The 23091-nt window shown below is 39.0% G+C and overlaps 1 protein-coding gene across 1 annotated transcript in view; it reads right to left on the reverse strand.

Annotated features, from left to right (window-relative positions):
- The window catches only part of CTNND2 (catenin delta 2), a gene marked incomplete at its 5' end in the record, with an annotated part of 546420 nt that overhangs the window by 70148 nt on the left and 453181 nt on the right, over positions 1 to 23091 (reverse strand). The window contains 2 exons of the mRNA XM_084260131.1: positions 3662 to 3812; positions 15371 to 15544. Coding sequence (XP_084116257.1) covers positions 3662 to 3812; positions 15371 to 15544 — 325 coding nt within the window. The remainder of the gene's footprint in view (positions 1 to 3661; positions 3813 to 15370; positions 15545 to 23091) is intronic.

Raw genomic sequence — 23091 nt, forward strand, 5'->3', positions numbered from 1 at the left:
GCAGCAGGTCTGGCAAGTAAGCCTCAAGTTAAAAATGACATTCCTAGCAGAGGGAGAATAATGCCATATTATTAAGGTGCTCAAGTAGCACTGAGGGGCACATAAAGGTGAGTTTATTATTCTACTTCCTCCTCCTCTTTTTAGTGATGAGAGAGAGGGAAAGATAAAGGAAGAAGGAAGGAACATGGAGATGACATAACTGCACAGAGGTCATCAACAAAGCTCTAGGAGGGTCCGTGGGACAAAAGTGATTTTAATTTACCTAAGTGAACAGTCAAGAGCAAAAAAACCCCAGATTATTTTTTTGGCAACTCAGAGGCATCTAGTGAGGATGAGGGATGAAGTTAATGGCCCCATGGAGAAGCTTAGCAGAGACGGAACTTCCTTTGAGGAAGGAAAACAAGCCTTCCAAATGCTTACAGAGAACATGAAAAGCAGCAGGAAGATGCTGGGGTACAGAGGGACACAGTGGCGCCATGCAGCCCAACTGCTGAAACCAAATATGACCGAAACAGTCAGTCTCAGCAGTGGGTCTTTTCAACTTCCCTCAGCTGTGGCACTGCTGGGAGAGAGGAAAGGCAGATAAACCTTCCTATAGGGTGCTCTCTTGAGAAGCAGCATAGGGTGGGTACTATTTCATACAGATGAGGGTCCTGAAAAGCAAGTATAGAATTACTGCGGTCTGGCTGTGACCAGGAACAGCAGTATGCCCCAAGAAGGAAAACCCAGTGCTGGATTACCTAGTGCCAGTACTAAGTAGGCCAGATTTAGCATGTCTTTGAGTGCAATTTAATTTTGGGAAGGAGAAAGATAAAGTCACATAGGGTACAATGCAAAAGTGATGGAGGAGGGGAAGAAGAGAGAAGGTCCTTTTAAGGACATGGAGTATGCCTGAAATGAAAGCCAGAAAGAAGACCCCACTATAAATAAAGAAAATGCTGTTACGGGGATGGCTCAGATAAATGACAACAGAAGCCTGGCACCAACCTTTAGCAATATAACAACACACTTGACAGATCTGTGTGAAAAACAAACCAGACTGGTCAATTCAATGAAATCTAAAAAGAAACTTCCTGCTACTGAACAAAAGGGGTGTCTGTCTTTGTTTTGTAGTTCGGTACAGGTGAGTCTGGATTTTAGCACACTTTCTATTATATTTGCCAGATGCCTCCACACTGATTTATGGGCTGTTTGGCAGCAGCAGCAAGAAATATTTCACACTCTGGCACATTTTAGTAAAAATTTGTCAGCTGGTAATGGAACCACAGCACCACTGAAAAGAAAGCTTTATAGATGCATTGAAAACAGCAACCAACTTAATTCTGCTTATGTAAATCTACTGTATTAATACAGTGGGAAAATGCACCTTTAAAAAGGTTATCTTAAGGGGCAAATTCCCATTTGTGAGATAGAGCTCATCACCACAAGACTATGATGGACAAACAGAAACTGCAAAGAGGAAAGATAAACAGGATGTCAATTCTGCTTAGGCAGAAAGATGCTTGAGTAAATAACCTGGAGAAGCCCCTTTTGAGTCCTCCTTTCCATAACAACAACTAAGGCATCGTAGAATAAGTGGAACTCTAATATTCACAGAAAAGGACCGCCTACAACGTGAGTTGAAATCCTTGACCACTCCGGATGTTTAGTGTTTCTGAAAATCAGCTCTATGATGCACCCTTATCTGATAAAAAAGAACAAGAGCCATAATGACCGTTATTACTGTTTCTTTGAAGTTGGATGATGAAAGCCAAAGAAATGAACATTTAAAGATCACAGCTGAAATGGTTCAGGAATTACAGTCATAACTTCCCTGTCATATTGGCACGCTTGGATTCTTAAACTGCACCACATTTGTATTGCAGTCATGAAGTACAGTTCCCCAGGATGACCCCATGAATTACTTAAATCTGAGCAGCACTGTAGAGCGATTACAAGCTGGCCATATAAATAAATTTATGAGGTAATTATTTTCAACAGACTTTTCCCACCTTTTAAAAATTCCTCTTTGTTTATATAATGTGTTCTTTGAGAATTTAGTAAAATATTGAAATGTTGAGGTTGTGCAAGCTTATCCATCATTTACCTGGTATTTTGAATTGCACATCATATAAAGATAGCTCAATTTCACATGTATAGCCTTACTTTCCTAATTGAAATGTGCAGATTTGGGAAGGAAATAAAACTTTGAACTAAAAAATTACAGAGTGCAGAAACAGCAAACATATATAGCCTAATTCACAGTATTACAAAACACATTTGTACTCTGTAAATTCAATTGTAAAGAGATTTTTGTTATAAGTAGGGATAAGAGATTATAGGAGATAACTCAGTATGAATGTGGTTTGTGAACCCTATAGAGGAAGTTCCACAAATAAAGGGGTCAGATGTTAAATAATAGTGACTATGACATGCTGTAGACTGAATGTGGAGGTGAGATGATCAGGGAAAAAGTAAAGGCTGTTATTAATCCAAATTAGATGGCCTGATATACTTGCTTCAGCAGTACTCTCTACTTCAAAATTCCTAGAAAACCTCACTAAGGACACATATGCAGCATCCTGCTTCCTGAAAGCTGATCACAGTACATAAACCAAATCTAATTTCATGCCACTTTTAACAACTATAACACGAGCAAAAGCTGAATAAGCAAGCTGCTCTTGCAGGTAAAGCACCAGTCTTGCGTTCAATCCTGGGCCATGACAGCAGGTTTAGACTATTCACCAACCTCTACCTCTATTTGCTTTACAAGGTTTTGTCAGTGAAGTCTCTTTAGTTTGTGCAACACGTTAGAGGTGTGATTGCCTTTTTTTTACACCTTGCAGAGCACTGCTGCAATGAAGCACTAACCCTGACACAGCACTGGATACAAACAGTAAAATATTATGGTCAAAGTATCTATTTATGGAGTTCTGTAATTAAAAGCAGAGGAGAAGCATGCTGCAATGATAACAAATTAACAAGTTAGCAAAAATGAATAAAAATATGCTCTTAATATACAGGAGTAGGAATAATTTTGTCATGACTTGAAATAGTTCAAAATCAAGGAAGTGATTATTTTTCAAAGACAGACATGAAAATAAAAGTTCAACAAAGTGTTTCAACGAATTTCAGCTCAAAAACCCCACCAAAAACATAAATAAAATTTAAAAACCCCACAACAATGTTTTAACTGAAATTATTGTACTCTTCCCTAACTGTGCTCTCTTCCTGGAGCTACCAATCTGACCAGCAAATTATTTTTATAAATAAATCTTCATAATCTTTCACTTCTTGACCTGAAAATTACTTGCAAAAGATAACCTGAAGATCAGGAGTGGCTGCTTTGCTTAGATCCTCGATCTGGAAGATGCAAGTGCTGCTGCCAGCCTAGGAATGAAGTGCTAAAGCAGAATAAAGCCATTGCTTTTATTCTAGGGATTACTGTATGACAGATCATGAAACACTGCATGATGTTTAATTAATTTAACAATTCCTTGCAATACAGCACTAAGCTGTCATAAAGTCTGACTATGACACATTAGAGAGAGAATTAAAGAAATTGTGCTAGAAATGTGAGAATAATTGTTTTCATTGTGCTCATTCTGCTGTAAACTGGAAAAAAACAGACAACCCCAAACTGAAAGCCCCAGAATATACAGATTTCTTGGAAAGAACGTACCTATTAACTCCTTATTTCTGACATCTAAGGCCATGTTTCGTAAAGCTGTAGCGACTGCACATACCACCCGGTCATTGTCTATTCGAAGCAGTTCCACCAGGATTGGCAATCCTTTCTCCTTGCGGACAGCAGCACGGATATACACTGACCACTGTAAAGACACATGGGAGAGCGTGAGGTACAGAGTGGGAAATCAACTACAGAAAACCAGGAGTATAAGGTTATAACAGGTACAGCGTAAAGGGTGCAGAAACATGTGGATGCAAACTCATGAGAGGGGAAATAATTGCATTTATGATGCTGGGAAAACACTTGATTTGGAAATCTGCAGTAATTTTTTATGGTGGCAGAGATATTAAATGATGAATTGACTTTACTCCTAGCACACCTGGTTACACTTTTATAGCCAAAGTCTGCAGACCACTTGCTTTGTGTCAGCATTTTCTGTGGAACATCTAAAGATGCTTGTTCACCAACATTTGTATAACAAAATATGTATTACAAAACATATTCAAGAGGCCAGAGTATTTCTTTGCTATCACCATAAGGACTACTCAGTCTCAAAACATGAAATCACTGTTACAATTCATCTTGTGATTGTCAACCTTATCAGAAGCAAAACCGAGACAACTGTACACCTGGTTTTGGCACCTGCAGTGGTCCTAACAGAAAGCCTGTTGTACATTGATGAGTTAGACAGGCAAGTAAGAGCTGACTTGAGGCAGGCACAGGCCTGTGCAGTGCTGTGCTGCACGTATTGCCTGGTTGCGGGACAAACCCCAGGGCTGAATGCATTGGAGAAGCCTGTAGACATGTCCCACTTGGCAGCTGGTCATGACACCACTGCCATGTTCTTGTCTTTATCTCAAAGCAAAGCAGCATGTTCTCATGTGAACATCCTTAGATTTGACAGCATAAACGATGAACAGAGTTGTTTACTTCTAAAAAAATCTCCAAGAGCTCTGAAGACTATCATGCTCCTGAAGCTCTCCATGGATGGGATCTGTGCTGCATGCTCTGCCCTGACTAAGAGGTCCATCCAATCCCACACAACTTGGTGTTCCCAGCATCTGAAGGAATGAAAGGTTAGCTACGCTAAAATACCAAGAAGCTGCTCCAGGGCAGGTTTAGATTAGATATTAGAAAAAAATTTTTTACTGGAAGAGTTGTTGGGGCCTGGAACAGGCTGCCCAGGGAGGTGGTTGAGTCACCTTCCCTGGATGTGTTTAAAAAACGGGTAGATGAGGTACTTAGGGATATGGTTTAGCTTAGGATGGGAATGGTTGGACTTGATGATCTTCAAGGGTCTTTTCCAACCTTGTGATTCTGTGATTCCTTTCAATTTTGCTGTTAGCTCCAGAAGCTGGGAAAATACAAAGAAGCCCAAACCTGTCATGTGTGGTTTTAAAATCTACTGGTATTACCAGATTTGAGATGCTCAGAAACCTGCAGGTCTACTTAGCACAGCCTGCTTCAAGGCAAGCCATGTACTAGACATATATTCCTTCCCACATCCTGAACTCTCCTCTGTAATCTTCATAAAGTCCACATTAATGCTCCTTGTAGTGATATTTGAAAGGAATTCACTGAATCAGAACTTCTCCCTCCTTTCAGTGTTATGGCATGGATGCTTATCCTCATATCGTATCTGGAAGGTGAACACAAAGTACTGGAAGTCCTTAGCCTTTGAAATATTTAATGTATTTCAGAAGCCAGGATGATAAGCTTTAGGATTTTCAGACCACGACAACCATTCTCTTTTGACAAACATTCCTTAAGGAACACCACTGCTTACAGAACAGTTACAGTGCAATAGCATTTCTCCATAAACAGAAAGAGCAAAAACAAATTCCATGAAACAAAGCATTTGAAAATAGTAAGCACACACTGACAACAGACCGTGCTTAACCTCTGCCTATGGCCACTACCAACCACAGCTGAAGTGCTTCAGTTTAAAAAATGGCATCTCTTTACGCTACAGACAGGTGTCCTGAACAGCAAAAGCCAGCATATATTTTCTGGTAAGAGCAGGAGATACAGACAACAGCCACAAGGTTGCAATATACAAAGTGCAAATTCATCTCAGGACTTGTCATTCAGGGGACTTGGGAAAAAGCAAAGTAAAACAGCATTTAGATAGTATTATTTTATTAATTCTCCTCTGTAGTAACAACGTGTAACAAAAGCTAGCTGGCTGAACTTTGATGTAGACAAAAGCAGTAGTGGTTACAATAAGCTTTCAATCCAGGGAAGAACAGGACATGGAGTTTGCAGCATCACTAAGCACAGTAACGTAATATGTCTAAAGCATAAACGTGCCACCACGCTCTGCAGCAAAGCAAACAGCTCTTGGGTGAGAGAAGTGACAGTGGGATTCTTAGTCTGCGATCTCTCCTCTAGAATCAGGGTACAGGATGATCATCAGATACACAGGTAAAAGAAATCTTGTGATTTTAATAAAAAGCCTCTGGTAAAAAATAATGAGAACAGTTTAATCTTTCTAAGTTTCCCATTTCAGTAAAGATGCATTTACCCAGCAGTTAAACAGTCTCACCTGCAGCTGGGAGTACCCAAAACAACAGCTTTCTGCACTTAAGAGACTCCCATCACTATTTTGTGCACCTCTCCCAGGGGAAGCCTCCGTTGTGTTTGCTGTGATTGTGACGTGACTGCTGGAGTGAGAGTTCATGGTAGCAGTGGGACTACTTTGAGAAAGGAGTGAGCCTGCCAGTTGAGGTGAAAGTTCAAGATAGCAGACAGTACACTGAAAGATGCTGTCATTCACTGCGAAAGGACATCACAGATGAAGCACCTCCAATACGGATTGCACAGGGAACCAGGGGGAGCATTTGTTTTTTAAAAATATCTCACTTATATTTATTCAATAACAGAGAGAATCTCAAATGATCTTATATTATAAAACCCTCCACATTAAAACCTCAGTAAACAGTTTTCCTTTGTTTTGTTTTTGGTTTTTTAGTCAGCTACCAAGGGAAAACACAAGCACTTGTTTTATGAAGCCCAGGTTTAACGCAGACTTCTTTGGTTGTAGTATTTTCATCATCCATTCCAAAACAAGTCTAAAAGAAACAATTCAAGTAATGGTTCTTTTTTTTTAACCCTAGGGAGAACAGAAGATGTTGGAGAAACACTGAAATAACTCTGTATTTATAAAAAAAGAAAATATAAATGTTCTTACTGAATAAATTAACATAAAAGCCTACAGCATCCATAATGAACCAATTAATTTGATCACAATAGTAAAAATTACAGCTCCAAAGTTTTCATAGGGGAAAAATTCAGCTATAATGTTTTACAGACGCTCACATGCACACACATACATAAAACAATGGGAGAAGGAGAGAAAAGAATGTACAAATCCTCTCCTCCCCTGTGCAATCTTTCCCCTCATCTTTCTCTTTCCAGAGAACGCCATCCACTTTGGGAAAAGTTCACAGACTCCTCAGTGTGTGATTTCCTATCATTTCATCTGCATTTTCAAGTTATGCACCTTAGGCAGAGAGACAGAAATGTCTATTAATTGTTTCAACAGTCTCTAGAGAACTTTCAATGTGGAAAGTGGCAAGAACTGTCTGGGCCTCTTTCCCTTAAGCTGCCAATTAGGACAAGTCTCTGCAAGCAATTACACTGCGCTGTGTGGATTTCAGGAATGCTCAAATTGAGATGCCTCAAAACAGCTATTTTATTCTCACAGAGAATGGAAAAATTGATTTGCTCTTGCATAGACTGATGATCCTTTCGTTTGCCTAAAGCCATCGTGAAACGCGCCTGCATTTCCACATTACAGGTCAACTGCTAATATGGGCTCAGTGAAGTATGAGAGACAAAAAAAATCATAAAAAGCCAGAGAAGAGACAAAGGATTTGTTGCCTATCAGTAGGTAAATGAGGCACTCTGCCAATACATTTAATCATCCTGTTACTCCACAAATCAGTGGCAGTGTCAACGATCAAATAACTATTCAGTTTGTAAAGACAATGGGTTCCTATGAGAACAGCAAGCACCTTAGAGGGAACAGGGAGCCAAAAAATAAAATAAATTCATTATTGTTGCATCAGATTGCAGCTAAATTATCAGAGACAAGCGGAGGAGCCACAATCTGTGCATGAATACTCTTTACAGATAATTGAATTCGGGGGGCATAACTACTATGCATCATTTTGAAGGTATCCAGCGCATCTCTGTGTCCACTTTCATTAGTAATTCCCTTTTTATTTTTGTCATGGTAATTAAGTAGAAAAATACAGTAAACTGGAAAATTATTTTTTAGTTTGTCATGGTTATTATTATAAAGGCCCCTTTCCAGAGCTGAATGCCTCCAGGGATTAAGATTACATTAGTCTGAAACTCAACAAAAGAGTAATTAATCTAGATGAAGCTTTTTTATTTTTTCAGAAAAATTGAAAAGCGTTTAGTCAGCTCTTTTCAGTGTTTCATACAGTTATATATATGTTTGTTCTTCTCTTTATTCTCCAATGAAGCACCACCACAGAAGACCAAACTAGAAAATAAAGACATTTCCAGCACTAAATGAAAACGGTAAAAAAAAAAACCCTCACCAAAATAAACCCACCAAAAACTGTGGAGGAATATCAACGATTGTATACACTTGCTATTTTGAATGGATTCACTCTCCTGCCATTGCCAGCAGTGTTATCAGAGTACCCCCACAATATTTTGCCATCACATACTTCAGTTTTGACTAGACTTTCCATTATATTGGCACAGGTCAACACGGTGACTCAAAGAGTCGAGATATCAAATATTAAAGAACATTGCCAAGAAATAAACTACAAAGTAAAAGCCAAATTAGGGCAGAAAGCATGACAAAGCAAGCTAAAGTACAAAAAAACCCCAAGGAAGTTTAGAGAGATTCAGAATTTGCTAGGAGAGGCTTAGAAGGAGGTTGTCTGCTAACAGTAGTGGAACAACAGACTGCAGATGAGAACTCAGTGTTGAATAATCAAAGATCAACGAGCAATCAAAGAACAATATTCTTGCTTGATCATATACAATGAAGCGCATGCATAAGGAAAAAAAGAGGTTTTTTACATTCCACTTAGAAAATTACAGATCTACTTTAGTCAAGTAACTCTACTGGGATCCCTGTGAGGTCATGCCACCTGACAGAGAGCAAGGGTCTGCAAATTCGGTTCTCTTTTTGCAGTTTCTGAAGAATACAAGCACTTTCCACAGACTTTCTGCTGCTTGACTGCAGTGGTTTTTTTCTCAGAAACGATAGGCCACTAGCAAGTTCTCTACACCTCTGTCCTAGGACAAGAGAAAAGTAGTAAGTAGGTACTTTCCTCTTGCTCCAAAACCTTAAAGCTTAAAAAGAAAGGAAAAAAAATCTGGTGGGTAATGATATACATTTAAATAAATAAACTAGAGAAAACTTCAATGGTGCTAAACAGAAGATACGTTGAATGTTTGAGGTAGGTAAAGCTCAGAAGGAACTGCCCTTGCACCTTACCATTCTGGTTGTGCAGTACTAGTATGTACTGTGTATTCAAAATGAGCTGGGAGCCATTGCAATGACTCTTCCAAACACTGTACATAATACAATTAAAAAAGAGAGGTTTTGAGACAAAAGTGACACATCTCATGGGAAGGCAAAGTGATTGAGTATAGTAAGGAAGAAGCATGAATTCACCATGACCTACCGTACTCCCATTCCTCTAATTGACGATGCACATGATGATCTTCTGATGCCTGTAATACAGGTCTTAACAGCAGGTCTTGCTTCTTCATTATTGTCCTGTCCCTTGGCTCTTGTTTTCCTTCCTACAGAGCCAATAAGCTTCTCTGTATGTATTAATTAATGTTGCCTTATCTACAAGGGGATTCCACTCAAGTAAGAGTTCCTGGCAGAATAATGCACTGGTTACTTAAAAAGTTTGCCTTTGCTGATTAGGGCAGGTGTTACAAGTGGCCTTCTCTATTCTGTCACATAAGGGTTTTGAAAAGCGATATCTTGGAGATGATGAATGAAAGCCTTTTCACTGCAAACCAAAAAACTTTCTTTTGGAACAGCCCAATAAAATTCCAAAGGGTTAATATGTAAATAACTAGAGTCATCAGAAAAGTCTGGCACGGAACCCACCATATGTCCTTGCCTGATAAGAGAAAGATTGATAACCTAGATGTCTGCTGCTTTAGACAATAATTACTTATTATCTGCAAGTGACTGGATGGTAGGGAGCCTGAAACTTTTCATACTACTTTTTGAAGTAGCTGCACTGACCTTGTGATTGAATCAGACCCTTTAATGTTTTCTGTTTCCTTATCTAACTTAATGGAACTCTTGCTCCCATGAGGCTCAGATTTCTCTAGGACGGAATTAAGAAAATAAATGTAGTTACTTGCCTAAGGAACAAAGACTGAGATCTCATTTAGCTATCTCAAGAGATCAAGCCAATGACCCATAAACCCCATTCACATGGGTACTGTACCTCATGGGGATTGAAGGCAGGGGCGTTCAGCTGTCTAACCAAAAAGCCTCATCATTCCCTGCTGAGTACGATCAAACATGGAAGTGAATGGAAAGGAGGCAGAGTGAACTAGCCAAACAATTCTATGGCCTCACACAACAGAGCAGCACTTGTTCCTGGTGTTAAGGAGCCCAAGGTACTAACAGATGCTGTGGAAAATAAAGCATATGACAGAAGCTTCTAAAGTCTGAAAAGCACCTGAGACAGAAAACGGCAACACAGAAGGGACTAACAAGGCCCAGGGCAGGTGTGCAACCTGGTATAATGTAAGCCATTGCACTGCCAATGTAAATACAGTAGATCTTCTTCCCTGATTTCAAAAGTTATGTATTACCTATATAAGTTAACAAAACATGAGTATATGAATGAAGAAATTATTTTTAAGGGTTTGACAAAATGAAGGAAATCCTCCTTGTAGTGACACCACCTTGTTTTTAACTGCATGCAATAGAAAAGGTAGTAGGGCACAAGGAAATAGGAACAAACACACAGGAGGTTTGCAGAACACAGCAGGAAAGGCTTTTTCACTGTGAGGATGACCGAGGACTGGCACAAGTTCCCCAGAGAGTCTCCATCCTTGGAGATATTAAAAAAACCTGTCTATGTATGGTCCTAGGCAATTGGCTCTAGGTGACCCTGCTGGAGCAGAGGGTTGGACCAGATGGCTTCCAGAGGTCCCTGCCAACCTCAGCCCTTCTGTGATTCTGTGCATTCACAACCACAGCTATTGCAGAAATGTCTCAGACTGACAAACTGACATCACAGTAGATTTAGCTAACAGATAGATATGGCTATAGCAAAATAGAGATATCCCAGTATCTCCTTTCTTCCTGAGAGGGAAATTTTGTTCAAAAGGGACATAACCTTGGATTCTTGACATTTTTAACTCTTGGACATTTTGCATACAACTTTTTACATGCTCAGTAGATTTAATGTATTAATACCCTATTGACCAAGGTGAAAACTAAAAAAAAAATACAACCCTTGCCACTTTTAATTCCCACCATCTATGAAAAATACCGATGACAATATCTAAAAAGATCTATATAGATTTCCCTTTACAGTATGAATCTTGTAATCTTATACCTCATATTTTTAATTCAATTAATTATTAAGACAAATAACAATATGAGGTTGCAGAAAGGATTTCAGGTTTGAAGTTTCCTGAGAAAGTGTCTGGATAATTCAGCTGAGTTGGCAATCCTAAAGAATTATTTGTGCACAACCCTGGAAAAACCCAAATTAAGTGGGAAAGAAAATTAACAGAGCTGCCAGTGACAGTAGATACGTAATGGGAGGTAAAGTGACTCCACTGATTCCAAAGGTCTGTCTCAAGCCTTATTTGCTCAGGGAAAACTGCAGCTAAGCTTGATGAGGAATGTATTTGCCTAGATTTTTATTTCACATTACTAAGAAACTTTAAAATAAAAGTTCATGTTAAGTATAATTTAAAAAAAAAAACAACACAAGTTTACTTTTGGAAAAAGTATATCTCAAAGTGGCAGTGAGAGAAAGCAAACCCAAAACCAATGGCCATCCTTTTAATGTGTTACTCCTTCTACAGGCAGGAAGTGTAGGATACAGTATAATTACCCCATTTATGATTTTATGGGAAAAAATGTTTTGGAAAGCAATGACCCCTCAAACAGAAGCTCACCCAGGTAGCAGCTGAGTTCTGCAGAAGGTGTAGATGTGTGCACATACAGCGCTGACAGCCCCATCTGTAGGCTGTCAGGTTGCGTACGTACTCAAGAGTACATACTGCTAGTGGCCACCGACCCCATCAGCATGGGGACATGCAGTGACCAACTGCTACTATCACAGGCCACTGAACAAAGCAGTAGTTGGATCTTAAACAAAAATGGTATCTTGGTAGTGATGTGGAAAACCTTCATTTGTCAAATCCTCCCCAAAAGCATGCATATTTGGATGCCTCTCTATGTATCATTCCAGAAGAGCCATTCATATGACACATAGGTGCATCAAATAAGTATATGTGATGAGACACGTGTATTCTTCCATGAAAGGAGTGGGTTTGCTTCCTTCAGATTCCAATACTACTGTCCTCCCTATGTAACGACACCTTGGTGCAGAAGAGCAAGATAAATGAACTTCCATATTCGCCTGAAACAGACTCTTCCAAAATGAGCTCCGATTTTTGTATCAACTATCAACCTCTTCTGCAGAACCAGAATACACATCAAAGTCAGGATACACAGATGTTATCCATCCCAACTTAAATTTTTGTATTGAAAACACCCTTCCTCACACCTCAGATCAGTATCCTGTTTTACTGGTAAATTTTCATTTGGACCTGCTAACATATTTGTTGTCATCATGCTCCCTTTTTGTTTCGTTATAGATTGTCTTGGTTCTAATAACAGTCAAACAGACCAAATATCGTATTGGTACTTGTGAAAAAAACCACCCCCCCCAAAAAAAAACCCAACAAAACCAACCCATAACTTTGCAGAGGGGTAATACATGGCAAGAGTCTGGTCCAAAGTGGTTGTCTTGACACAGAAAAATTATATGCAAATATATGTGTGTGACACACTTCTTTCTTTTTTGTTACTATTTGGTCTTAGAAGGAATTCCTCCAACTGAAACAGTACTAAAATGTCCTACAGACTAAGATTTATTTTGTGCATATGTTGATTTTATGTGATTGCGTCAATGAGAAGCTATATTCCCTGAAATAATGAGAACTTTCAGGCTCTCTCAGTTTTTAATGATGGAAGCTGTGTAGTGCTGCTTTCTTTCTGTGTTTGCGATTTTCAAAAGCAATCTAGCAGGTTTAGACACACATCACCTGCTAATACTAGAAGCAGATATTTATCTAAATTCCCTACACATTTTTTTTTAATTTAAAAAAAAATCATTCAAACTTCCTTTTATCTGCTCACTTTCCCTTCATAATAGCATTGGTTAGGCAATCAATGCCTATGTTAAAAGTGTTACCTCTTGGTCACTGAAGAGACAGCTTTGTACCAGAGGAACCAAAAAGGTAACACAGCTAGGAAAGAATTATGCAAGTATATCAATCACACTGTTTTTTTTCCCAGATGAGACTGTATCTTCAAAAGTGTGTGAGCATGCCCAGCACACTGGCTGCCTCATGTGTTCTGGGATTCTTCTGGCATTAAAATAATGTTAATTGGAACACACCCCCCCACCCCCCAATTGCTATTGCTATTAATAGCAACACTATTTATTTTAATGGAGTTTGCTCTTTTTTTTCACTTTCCGCCCATCGTGAATTTTTTTCTTGAAAGAGTTCAAGTAAAAAAAAAAAAAGTCCCATTCTCCATTCTTTATGCAATTAAAATTTATTGGAAGAATTTTAAAAAAATTAAATCTTCCTTAGAAATAACTTCTTCCTTTAAGAGTTTTCTGTCTTTTATTTTGGTCATTTTATAACCAGAAGTCTGTGGGAGAGGAAAAGAGAGGTCAAAAGGTGGAAACATCAATGCTTCTGTAATCCCCAAAGAGGATTATTCTCCTCCCAAAAATGGCTAGTATGACACGTGAAATTAACGATGTTCATTCTGTGTCGGCTTATCATTTGCAATGGAATTGGTGAAACTTTAGAAAAACAAAGCAACATGAGAACAACTAAGCTCTTCTTATGGTATCAGCACAGACAGTATCAAAGTTCACATCAGTTTTTCTAACTTGATACTTGCCAAAGAGTTCTGCAGAGCCTTCCTCTCCTTGTGCACTTCTGCCAACTAATGGGTGACAGGTATATAAATTTATTAGAAATGGGAGAAGGGACACCACTTCGATTTTAGCATTCCTACTAGTCCTGGCAAATATGCCTACATTGTTTTCTCATTTGGACCGGGGCTACACCCATTCCCAGATGGATAAAATACATCTCTGGTGTTTCTGTGCCAGGATTACACAATCTGGTGTGGTCTGCAATATGAGAATAATAAAAGCATAATGATTTTCAGACATGGTGTGTATGTAGCACTTTGTAGGGCACAAAAAAAAAAAAAAAAAAAAAAAATCACTGTACAGATACTTTGTTACTCATATCATGTCAATGAAATGTAATAGCCCAAGGCATTTTAGAAGTTTGGTGGAATGCAGTGCTGAAAAAAACCCAAATCCAAACCCCAAAATCACATGCCTCTGAAGATCTATTGAACATGCCAAGTCAACTTCCAATAAAACTTTATGGATTAAAAAACCCCCAAACACCCAATGTATTAGTGTCATGACTATCATTTCAAAATAAATGCCTGATTAAACTGGTATTTACATATCACACATGAACGCCCAGATGCTTAAAACCAAACAGGATACCTTCTGAGACTTAACTTTGATAGCTGCATTTGCTGTTACATGTTTGTTTTCATATAACTGAAAAATTCCCCCTGAGAGTTAAGTTAATATTAAAGCATTATCTTTGTAAAACAGGATGAGATAGTTCATACTTTCATCCAATCAAACCAGTCTACCCTCAGGAAAGCGATGAAGGAATTGCCCTAAAAAGTAAACAAGATTCAACTGTTATCTTGAATTTTATTGATTTGTTTTAATTTAGAGATGTTTTCAAAATCTAACAGAGGAGTTCTTAAAAATTTGTCTCAATTCACTGCAAACAATGAGAGAAAAATAATTTTTCTTATTATAATTGAAAAATATGATCAGCTGGAATGGAATGCTTATGTACAATGAGAATCATATTGTTGATTTATTTTCTTCTTTTAATTTTTTAAAATGTAGATGGTTAGATCACTTGTGTTGGTGTCACATGTTTTATATCTTGCTCTGCTCTTGCTTGCTTTTTCTTAGAGACAGAATGTCAACCAGTTTCTGCACTGACAGAACAATATGGTTCCATTTGATTGTCACTGGTGATATCTTTGGCTCATTTTTCATTGCTCTGTCACCGTGGATTCATAAAGATGCTGCTTCTCCTCATTTTGATACTGGTTTTCAGTGGCGTTTCTCATACTTGACTTGACCACTGTGATTTTCACTACTGTCTGCTGACTTGTCCTATGATATGACTAGCTATATCAATTCAGAGAACTATCTCAAATGTGACTGCAGATACTTCTGTGAAAACAGAGGGTTATCCTGCTAACAGAAGCATTCAGATACATTCATATCACCCAGCTGCCATCCTCTGCAGGGTTTTTTCCAAACTGAAAAGAAAGACATATGAAGTTAATATTCCTACCTTCCAACTCCCAGCAGCCAAGTTCTGCAGTGCCCCTGCTGCCCCTTCCAGCGTGTCTGGATTTGAGCACTCAGAGAGAAGTGTGAGGTAGGGTTTGACTATTGAAGGGTGCCACAGCATCTGGATTCCTTTGGGTGGTTCTGCACAGTCTGGGAGAGGTCCTACGCCATCCCACTGTTGGAAAGCACAAATGAGATTGTCAGCAAGGAACAGAAAAATCCTCAAGAACTGCCTGAGTTGAAGCTCTAACAGCTACGTGTGAAGGCATCTGCCCGCAAGCAGCCACTCTCAGTCTTAGTGCATCATGTGAGTTTTCATAGAGAAACCCAATTTCACTACTCCACACTCCTTCCAGAAGAGCTACAGCATTGGCAGAAATCTCAGTGTTTTAGCTAGCTGACATAACGAAAACAATTTTTCGCTGCATTTATTTTTCTGAGTGGGAAGAGGAGCCCAGTGACCGGGAATGGATCTTAAAGAGGCAAATCTACAAGTTGCACGTGAAGAGAATTTTTTCCCACACTGCTCAGCTCTCTGCGTTCCCTCTCTTCTCACGAGAGGCGGGGGGGGAAACCAAAGTGGAAAACTAAATCATGCAAGGCCATAAGCCCTCCATCTCCTGAAAGGTCCAAGTGTGACAAGTCCTCTCCAACTGCTCAATTTCTTCTGGCTTCTCATGGTGCGAGTTCTGGGGGCGTTCAGCCATACAGCCAGCCAGCTGTATGGTCTGAGACTCTGATGTGGTAGGTAGAACCACCTCTCACAGAACAGCCGCTTCCTCTCTTCACAAACAGAGTCTTGCTATGAAAATAACCCCAGCCTGATATGCAAAATTGGCAACATTAACACCTGGACAATAGGCAGGTTACTGCACAGAATCTACTTCTGCCAGAAAAGGAAACTTTATTCCAAAACAGAGATTAACCTCTCCGGTGGAATACACAATACTTGCACCTAAGCATGCAGCATCTTTAAAAAATGGTAATTCAAGGACATTTTTTCCCTTTTTTAAAAACAAAAAACCACATGGAGTGCACTTTTAATGGTATTTTTAATGTGATTTTTATCTGTACACGTAATATGTATTTTTCTTTGCTTTGGATAGATAAAAGGATTTAGAAAATTCATAGCCTTTACACCAGTGTTAAAAGCAGTTTAACGGTGTTAAAAGCCCCGACTTTTGAATACAATCTCTAACACCTCTGAAATGTACATGTGATTATGTAGATTTAAAAATGCATACCATAACATTACCCTTCTACTAGACATATAAAAATATAACACAGGCCAAATTCAGTCCTTGCTTGTATCTGCAACAGTTAATTTTCCTAGCTGATTTAATTAGCAATGAGTCAAACAACACAATAATACTTGTATTGGGAAAAGTCCTAGATTCTTGTTTTCAGGAAGTATAAATCATTATTTTATTTAAGCTAACTTTAAAAGCCTACATATAATTTAAGGGAATAAACAGTCAAGTCTTACCTAAGAAATATTAGCATAACTTAACTACTGCAAGGCTTTGCTAGGTATCTACCACATTCTAGAATGCTACTTTTTCTAAATTAAAGCAGAAAAACCACCGAACTGGAAAGCTAGCAGGACCATTTAATACCCATGAGCAGTTACTCAAAACCAGAAAGCTGTTCATATAAGAAAATCACTGCACAGGACAAAAGTTACTATAGTTCAAAAGAACTGGCACAGCAATACCCAGTGGTAGTTGAAAAACTACAGGACAATTGCCTTCTGGAGCAACAATCCTTCCCAATGACACTACTAGAGGGCTGTGCCTTTGAATTTTTTTAATACATTTCTGCCTTTAAACCAACAGGCTGATTTCACTCTGCAACTCAATTCCCCTTTTTTCTCCATATAAATCACCGCCCCTGCCAGAAAAGACTTCTTGTCAGCTCATAAAAAATACATAAAACCTGCTTCCCATTTTAGCTCTGAATTCTATCATTTGCAGGATCAGAATTCTGCTGGAAACAAAGGAGAATCACATCTTATGGGTCAAATCCAACCTCATGTCAGATTTGGGCTTTGTACCTTAGTAAACCTGCTAATGAATGACTTGTGATGTCCAAGGGCACAAATTCACATCTTCATCCATCTCATTCCAATTTGGACACATTATGCAACCGAAGAGTGTTTGCAGAAGGTACCTTTATTATTTTGGGGAATAAGTACATGTGATATAATAAATGTATCAGACTGGCCTGATACATTTTTGTAGACATGTGCACACTTTTTTTAAGGCTCCAGTGTTTATAATCCCAGACTGCTGAAAATCAGCTGACATAAAAAGGGTGGTGTACATGCTCATGCTACGCTGGTACTTATAAAGCACTAGAAATGATACTTGCATTAATATTTAATGTGGTTTTGCCATTCTGCCCAGTAATGAGAAAACATTGAAAAAAAAAACCAGTGCGACAAATCACTGCATTTCCCTGCCCTTCTTGCTACTCACTTTCAGCTCGTGATTGGATTAATTTATCACCAATTGTGGGGGAGGACATTTTTCTCAAGACATTGTGATGCCTCAGGGTCCTTGTAAAGGGTGATGGAAGTCTTTGGTACCACACTCGCATGTGCAGTGAAGGTGCCGTAAATCCAGTGACAGGGCATAATGTCCTGCACCACTCCTGGTGTGCGTGCCCAGAGCTCCTGAGTGGCATGCATAAGGAGGGTGTTACAGCCAACCACGTGTGACATACATGCTGTGCCTATGGGAGCCTCTTCAAGGTCATGCCACAAAGGGTGATGGAAAAGATGCTCCTGTGGCTGCTTTCTGTCAGGTGGAGGGCACAAGCAACCATGACCTGTCACGTGCTCCCTGCGTCTGTGTTTCAGCTCCTCTCTGCTCCTGCATGTGTGATCTCAGCTCACCCTTCACTGAAGGGCTGAATGACTTTAGTTGTCTTCTGCATAGCTGAGCCCAGTGCTTGCAGCTGTACAGCTCAACTGTTGCAGGCCATGCAGGACTGACGCAGGTCAGAGAAGAAGCTATTGCAAAGGAGACTTCCCTGATCTTCACCCATTCAGTATTTCATAAACATCAACTGTCTGAGTGGAAAAAAAGATTTTCCCCAAAATGATATTAAAGTGGTGGCTAAGGCATGGCTCAAGCTAAGGAGGGGAAAAAAAAAAAAGTCATAAACAAATATTCCTTCCATGCTTCCCTCCTTCAGCTGAAATTGCCCACATATATTGTGGTTGAAGCTGACACACTGTTCGTTATGTAGGTGAGATACAGATCTCTCATTTCCTGAAACTGGTGCAAAGAAAGGATGAAAGTCAAGAAGAAGAAAAAGCTGAATATAAAGATCTCTAAGAACAGCAGACTTCAGAGAGTAAGAGTAACTCTTAATAAAGTTTCCAAAGTTTTCACATTACTAAGGAAATTTGAGAGAAGAAAGATCACTCGTCTAGATGCTTCCCCATGCCACACAACAGAACATCTATCAGCTTTTCTCTCATTCTAATGAAAGCAAATCTATGTTTATAGAGCAAACATACTGAACACCAGAAAAGGCTTCAATACAGAAACAACACTGCAAACTCCGTATTTTGTTTTTTTGCACTACCAGTCTCTAGTTTGTGAGGTTTGTTATAAAGGAGCCTCACATGACAATAGTTGGGTTTTTTTCACCTGTGATAAAATGTGATTTATTTTCATTTATTAAACATGAGTGTTTTGTTTCCCACAGCCTGTGCAAAATATCACTATTAAAAAAAGAAAATCTAGGGGAAAAAAAAAACAAAAACCCTTCTGCAATGACTAAAACCATCTTGATCACTCCAATTATCAGAATGTCTCAAACAGCCAGCGTCATGCTGTAGCTGTGTTCTTTGTATCAGCAATGTAACAGTGCTCACCAAATGCACTTTTTAAATTTCAAAGGCTTCTAAACAAACCGTTCCCACTCCCTCTGCCCCCAGAAGACAGAGATTTCTCATTCTGCATATCCAGTGGCCATGGAAGTCTATGCCAGCTGTCTCTAGGAATGTCAATCCAAAAATTTCTTATGGGAACCACTGTCCAAGAGACACTGACCAATGCTATCAAGGGCAGAAATCTGAAGTTGAACAACAAAAAATCAACAAAATCACAGATCTTGCTTTCAGGGGTGATGGGAATTCATGCAGCTAATATCAAGGAGGCAGGAATGCCACTGTTTACATTGAGTCAAATTTCATCCAGGCCTGAGGAAGGTGTCTACTCACACATAAACTACGGGAGTAGATTGGGAGAGAGAAGAGCTGCTGTGGTCCAGAAACTTGTACTGCAAACAAAACTGGGAAATTATTCAACAAATTTTATTGGATAAGTAACAGTAACCTCCCCAGTTTGATGCAACAATGTTGGGAAAAGCATTTGGAATGCTTTCAAAACATTGCAATGTTTGGAATCGTTATTACTAAGGTGAATAAATCTAAATTATACTCCAGATTATATATTACATTCTTAATGTAATTGCCAATACTTTTTAATATTATTATTTTGATTTGTGTCCCTTATCTTTGCCTAAAACCAGCCCCCTTCCAAATAAAACAGGATGGGGTTCAGCCCAGGGATAACAATCCTTGAAATCTCACCGCATCTTCTCTCTCCTCCATAGGAAGCTGATGCTAATGGGCTTTGCAAAACATTCAACAAATTGACAAATACAAATTAGAATTTATAACCCTGTAATTTTGACTTTGAAAACAATTTGGTTCATACATGATACTGAGAGATTCCCAGGGTATATGAGATGTTCTTGTGCAGGCAAGCAAGAATTTAGAAATGATTGCTAAGAAGCTCTGTAAGGAGTGGCTCAATAGTTGATTTCTTGCTAAGCAATACTTGGCATAATCATGTTGTGCAAGACAATGAAACAACAAATGGAAATAATATCCTCCCTGAGCAGAACATACCATCAACACAGTCTTTCATCCCTAATCTTAGTTTAGATTGTTTGCTAAACTCAGGAGCCACCACCATCCCCCTGTTTCTGTGCTTATTAACTTGCTGTGGCTTCGTAGAATACAGAAAGATACTTGGTCAAGTCCTGGTCTCACCACATAAAAAGGCATATCTGACAGCTTTATTTTTTATTCTTTTTGAAATGTTATTGCCTTAAACCTGCTATTTCACCTGGATAGAAGAATTTACAGCCCATTTAGGTAGCATGCTAAAGAGCTGTGCCAGTCAATTCATAATGATACATAACTTGAAATGTTGCTTGATATACCTTAAGGCTCCTGACAGAAGGTGAAAGAGAAGGTCAGGCTCATTTCAGAAGTGCCACTTCCAATCAAAAATCAGATGTTGGGCTAGACTCTGGGCTGACAAGATTGATCACAGATGGGGAACTGGAAAGGAGCGTGAAGCCAAGGACTCAGCCTGTTTCTTCTTCGCAAAGAAAGGAAAGAAATGATATAGTGCCACATGTGTATATAATGGGCTGCATATCAAGAAATACAGTCAGGATTAAAGACAAATCCCTGGCTCTTTTAATGAAATTGGACCATACAAGTTATTTTCCCTAACTGCTTTTTGCCCTAATCCATGGTTTGCATACAGCTGAAAGAACAAACCTGCTGGCAGCAGCAAAAGCACCAAAAGAAGGGACGAGACTTTCTAAAGTGGAAAAATTAATTTCCATCTGAAAAGTGACACAATGCAAGGCAGAGAGGTCAATGCCTATGGTGCTCTGGTCAGAGATGAAGGCCTCTACAGCTGGGGAGCTTTGTGGGGTGAGGGCTCAGTAACAGCTGATCACAGGTAAGCAGCAGAGAGAATTACAGTCCTTGGGATCTGAGGCAGAACCAAAGGCTGATGCATCTCACTTATCTTTCTTGATGATGTTATTGAAGTTTTGCTTTGGGCTCTTCTGCATGCACCAATGCAGAACCAAACCAATGCTATATCTGGCTTGTCATGCAAATTTTTAGAAGGTTTGGGCTTCTTTCAGCACTAAACTTGTGTGACAAAGCACACACATCAGGTACCCATCTGAACCCCAGTGAAGAACCAGAGAGGAAGGACCACGGCCTCATTTAACAAAACTCACCTTTATTCTGGAGTGAGGAGAACACTTGTTTCCTGTCATCCTAAGGGAACTCCTTAAGTAGAGTAATTTGAAAGGTGACATTAGTCTTAACTATGAGCTGAACAAAGAAACCTCTCTTATCTGATTTCAGGATGTGCCAGAGTTGCCATTAGTATCACCCAGCAGTGTCATAAATGAAAAACATACTCCAATTAGTTCTTAAAAGGCCTTTCAAAGAACTGCACACGATATTACCACTCAGTTCTGTTCTTCTCAAAAAAACTTATGTGGAAATACCACATAACCTAAAGAAGAGTGATAATAATTTCTTAAGTCATAAAATAAAGAAATTAGTTTCTATTTTCCTTACAGAGAATACCAGTGAGAAATTGACTTTAAATGTTACAGGTTTCTCCTGTTTTATAGTTTAAGAAACAAACTCTCTAACTTTATATCAATTTTTTTTAAGTATAGAAAACTGCAACTTAGTGCACATCTGCTGTCCAAAATCATAGAATGCATTAGGTTGGAAGGGACCTTTAAAGGCCATCTAGTCTAACTCCCCTGCGGTAAACAGGGACACCTTTAAGTAGATCAGGCTGCTCAGAGCTTCATCAAGCCTGACTTTGAATATCTCCAGGAATGGGGCCTCCAGCTCCTCTCTCTGTGCAACCTGTTCCTGTGTCTCACCACCCTCACAGTGAAGAGCTTCTTCCTAATTTCTAATCTACACCTACACTGCTCCAAAAAGATACATGTGATATTATTGCCCAATTACAGCAGTTTTGTTACTAGTAGCTTGTAGGTAAGTTGAATGCTTTTATTTTAAAATTAAATACCACTCCATAAATGTCCATATCAGACACCTGAGGAGGAGTTCAAGAAAATACACACCTGAGAAAGTAAATGAAGGCCTGAAGAAGTATATCTTAAAAGGAACGTTTGACAACGACATTCACTAAAATATGAGTATTTTCTTCCCCATGCTGTTCTGTAAACCTTATCTTCTTCTGAGGAAGATTGAAACAGTCTATTTTATTATATAAGAGTCCCATGGCGCTGAAAAACCAGAAGGATACTTATACTCTCAACACATAAAACATAGCAGGCTGCAGAACTGGAACCTTCTTTGTATCAAGGTGTCACAATTCTTAGAGATGTGTTCAAGCCCTGCATTTCACTTGACAGGACAGGCAAAACATATATCAAGTATTAAAGGAATCACACCAATAAGTGACTGGAGTTTTCATACTAGGTTGAACTCCACTTTCTGTATCTGCAAATGACAAAAATAAGGAGTCTAAAGAAATATTTATTTTTTAAATACATTTGAAGAACTTCTCTGGCAGGTAACTACGTTTGTATTTTCTGGGATGTACAACTATCAAAACCAGCCTGAATTTCAATGCTGCCTCTTCACTGGGCATGCAGGTTACTGGCTACTTTTATATCTTTCTTGTCTTCTATTTCTTTTAGGCTTCCTTCCCCAGGTTCCAAATCCATGGTGGTGGGCAGTGCTTTCAGTGTATCAGATGCTTTACATTTTTCCATCCTATGAAGATTCCAAAGGTATGCCTTTGTTTATTTACCCGTAAAAACACTGTCCATCATGAGCATGATCTTCAGAACTGTATTGTAAGGTATTTCAGAGGATAAATGCTTCCCTGCTGGGGCACT

This window comes from Gallinula chloropus (assembly GCF_964237585.1).
Source record: "Gallinula chloropus genome assembly, chromosome: 2".
NCBI classification, from domain to species: Eukaryota; Metazoa; Chordata; class Aves; order Gruiformes; family Rallidae; genus Gallinula; species Gallinula chloropus.